At 37.3% G+C, this 3,769-nt stretch overlaps 1 protein-coding gene across 1 annotated transcript in view; it reads right to left on the bottom strand.

Annotated features, from left to right (window-relative positions):
- Positions 1-354: 354 nt before the first annotated feature.
- Positions 355-3,769, bottom strand: part of LOC128636745 (zinc finger MYM-type protein 1-like) — a 7,684-nt gene continuing 4,269 nt past the window's right edge. Inside the window, exon 2 of the mRNA XM_053689726.1 lies at positions 355-2,532. Within this exon, the coding sequence (XP_053545701.1) occupies positions 355-2,499 (2,145 nt within the window). The 5' untranslated portion in view covers positions 2,500-2,532. The remainder of the gene's footprint in view (positions 2,533-3,769) is intronic.

Raw genomic sequence — 3,769 nt, 5'->3', positions numbered from 1 at the left:
ATGTAAGATATACTTTAATAAATTCAACAGGTTAAACTAACATATACTTTAATAAATACCTTCTACAGTTTGCACTGTAACATATACTTTAATAAATAAATTCAACAGTTTTCACTGTAGCATACTTTTATAAATACATTCAAGTGTTAACTGTAACATATACTTTTATAAATAAATTCAACAGTTTTCACTGTAGCATACTTTTATAAATACATTCAAGTGTTAACTGTAACATATACTTTTATAAATAAATTCAACAGTTTTAACTGTAACATAAACTTTTATAAATAACTTCAACCGTTTAAACATCTAACCAAAAGTTGTTTTCTATTTGAATAGCTTTACTCCGCTCCCTTATTTATAAACAAAGTCCATTCGGCGGTCTTTTTTTACAAAATTTTCAATCACTTTATTCATAAAGCCTTCATTGTCTTTGTCATGAAACTCTACCAATCTTCTGCGCTCAATGGCTAAAATTGCCAGGGATGATAGTCGTCCCTGATCAGTTCTATTCCTGGTGTGTGTTTTAATTCTCTTTAAAGCAGAGAATGAGCGCTCAACAGAGGCTGTTGTAGCTGGTATTGTGTGAACAAGATGCAGTAGTTTAACAGCCTCTGGAACAGTCTGCATCAGATCGTTTTTGGCCAAAAATTTCATGAGATCTCCAGGTGATTTGCATTCAGTCCTTAAAACTTCAGAACCATACAATCCAACTAGATCACATTTTAGTCTAACCAAGTCAAAATATTTGGCATATTTTCTAAGGCTCTGCAGTTTTTCGTCATCAATATTTTTTGACATCTCTAGCAGTTTGGTGCAATCGACCAAACTAAGGAATTCAAGCTCACTAAATTTATCAAAGCGAACTCTCATTTGAACAGTTACATTGTCTATAATGTTGTAAAACAATCTTCTCCTCACATCTTTAATTGGCTCTCTACTTCTTGTTCTTTCGTTATCTGTCAGCCCCAGTCTGACGCATTTCTCCTCAAATTCCCCATAGAAAGTGTCAAACTCTTGTCTCTTGCTTTCCAGAAATTTCATAGTGTCATCAATTCGCCGACAGCAGAATCCAACATCCATCAGTTTGTTCTGCAGCAAACGAAAGAGTATGTCAGTTTGTAGGAAAATGGCCTCATATGCCATTAGCAAGAAGCAGGTTGAAGATTTATAAAGAAAGCTATTATAGCCTTTTGCCATTATATAGGCCTCATTGTCCCAATCAGCTGGATTTTGTCGGATAAACTGGAACATAGCACGCAGATCAATTTGGAACATGTTGACTGTATGCACTAGTCTGGAATGTGAACTCCATCTGGTGGGTGCTGATCTTGGTAAACGTCGCTTCACAAAGTCGTCCAGTACTTGAGTGCGCTTGGTTGACTTACTGAAAAACGTGGCCATTCCCTCAAGTGTTGAAAAAAAAACTTTACACTCAGGTATAGATTTGGCAGAATGGGAGAGCACCAGGTTTAACTTGTGGGCATAACAATGTATAAAAGTGGCTTCTGGTATTTTTTCTTTAATCTTGGCCTGCACCCCATTAAGATCTGATGCCATCACAGAGGCTCCGTCGTAAGTCTGAGCTACCAGCTTTTCAAGACAATTGTATTTCTCCAACACTCCCAATACATAATTTGCAATAGCTGGTGCTCTTCTGTCAACGATTTGATCAAAGCCTAAGAATGCCTCCTTCACCTCACAAGTCTCCTCCCTTGTACACACATAACGCAAAATTACAGATATCTGTGTTATGTTTGTTATATCAGTTGTCTCGTCTACTTGAACAGCAACAAATGGGGCTGCATCAATCTCTGTTTTAATATCTTCTCTTATTACATCAGCGACTGCTTCAATTAAGTCATTCTGAATTCTGTTTGAACATCCAGAAAACACAGTGGATGTCTTCAAATGTGTATCCAAACGTGCATTATCATCTGCATAAGAATGTAATAGCTCCACATAGTTGCCACGATTATAAGATGTTGCACCCTCCTCGTTACCACGAAATGCTATTTCCTGTTTGCCTAGATAACAGGTTGCCTTAATAAGCTGTTTTAAAATTTCACGGTTTTCTTTCACTTTAGCATTGTGGTTGCTGATATTTCTTTTCCGCTGTTCATTCAAAGACAGGTCTATCCTTGTCCCACTTCCAAATGTTTTTAAACTAATTTGGTTTTGAATATGACTTGTGGATTTTTCATGTTTGTTGATGGCCCTTGACAGATTTTTCAAGTCAGCAAATCCAGTACTTGTCCAAACATTTTCGTTATTGGAGAACAATATACATGAAAAGCAGTAAAGGCGGTTCTTCGTAGCACAGCCACACAACCATTCTTTCCTTTGGTACCACTCTATCCTGAATGTCCGTATCATGGTTTTCTCTTTTTGAACCAAGCCCTTAAGCTCAGGCATTGGTCTTCCATTATTTATTAGTGCAACTTTTGATGGATAGTCCAATCTTGAAAAATTTTGAAGGTTAGATATTGTGTTTTCCATTTTCAAGATAATGAAAATTTGAATACTGAACGCCTGGCAAGAGAGAAAAAGAGAAATTATGAGAGAACTAAAGTAAATTAAATTAAACCATAAAAAACGATTGTGTGAAAAACAGCAAACTACTTACTTTCTTTCTTGCACAATTCTCTGTGTAGTGTAGCACTGTCCTTATAGTGATATGGGAGCTGATTTCTTTGAAACTGAAGTTAGATTACGAATAACTATATGCATGCGCAAAAACTGTCACCAAAAAATGGAATTTCAGGAAACCACAGTAAAAGACACTCAAATGGATAAACATATGTAGAAAGTGTCACATAAGATAGCAGATTACATTGGTTAGTGGGAGCTTCAACCCCCAAAAATACAAAGAGAAAACATTATAGAATATTCTCTTTGTTGTTTTGTTATCATTATTTTTATTTGTTTAGGTGGGGGTTTTTTCTTTACACATAAGTCTAATTAGTCACTAAAATATTAAAAAAATAACCTAATTTGGGGGTAAGACAAACACGAAAACCTATTGTTCACTCCTCAAAAGTTAATACTGCAGCAGCCAGCCAGCATGTATGTATCTGGCATTAAGGGACAGTAAACAACTTATTACAAGACATTTCTGTTAAGTTGCTAAAGAATAACATCAGCCGAGTCTTAAAAGACAAAAATACAAACATTTATGAACTTGATTCAGAGTCAGACTTAGCATGCAAGGCTAAACAACTTCCCAAATTTATTTTATTGGTTTTTAGAAGTTATGTTAGTATCCTATTTCCAAGGAACAGAAATGCACTACTGCTAGCAAGCTGAATACATTGGATGAGCCAATGTCAAGAGGGAGAGAGGAGAGAAAGAAGAGTGAGAAAAGAGAGGAGAGAAAGGAGAGAGAGAAAAGAGAGAGAGAGAGAGAGAGAGAGAGAAGAGAGAGAGGAGAGAGAGAGAGAGAGAGAGAGAGGAGAGAGAGAGAGAGGAGAGAGAGAGAGAGAGAGAGAGAGAGAGGGGAGAGGAGAGAAAGAGCAGAGAAGAGAGAGAAGAGAGAGGGATAGAGAGACAGAGAGGAGAGAGAAGAGAGATTGATAGAGAGCAGAGAGGGATAGAGAGCAGAGAGAGAGAGGGGAGAGAGAGAGAGGGGAGAGAGAGAAGAGAGAGGAGAGAGGAGGAGATAGAGAGAAGAGAGAGAGAGAGGAGAGAGAGAGAGAAGACAGAGAAAGAGAGGGGAGAGGAGAGAAAGAGCTGAGAAGAGAGAGGAGAGAGAGAGAGAGAGAGAGGAGAC

Source organism: Bombina bombina, chromosome 7, assembly GCF_027579735.1.
Source record: "Bombina bombina isolate aBomBom1 chromosome 7, aBomBom1.pri, whole genome shotgun sequence".
Classification (NCBI taxonomy): Eukaryota; Metazoa; Chordata; class Amphibia; order Anura; family Bombinatoridae; genus Bombina; species Bombina bombina.
Note: the sequence above shows the minus strand (reverse complement) of the source record. Positions and strands in the feature narration are given on the sequence as shown.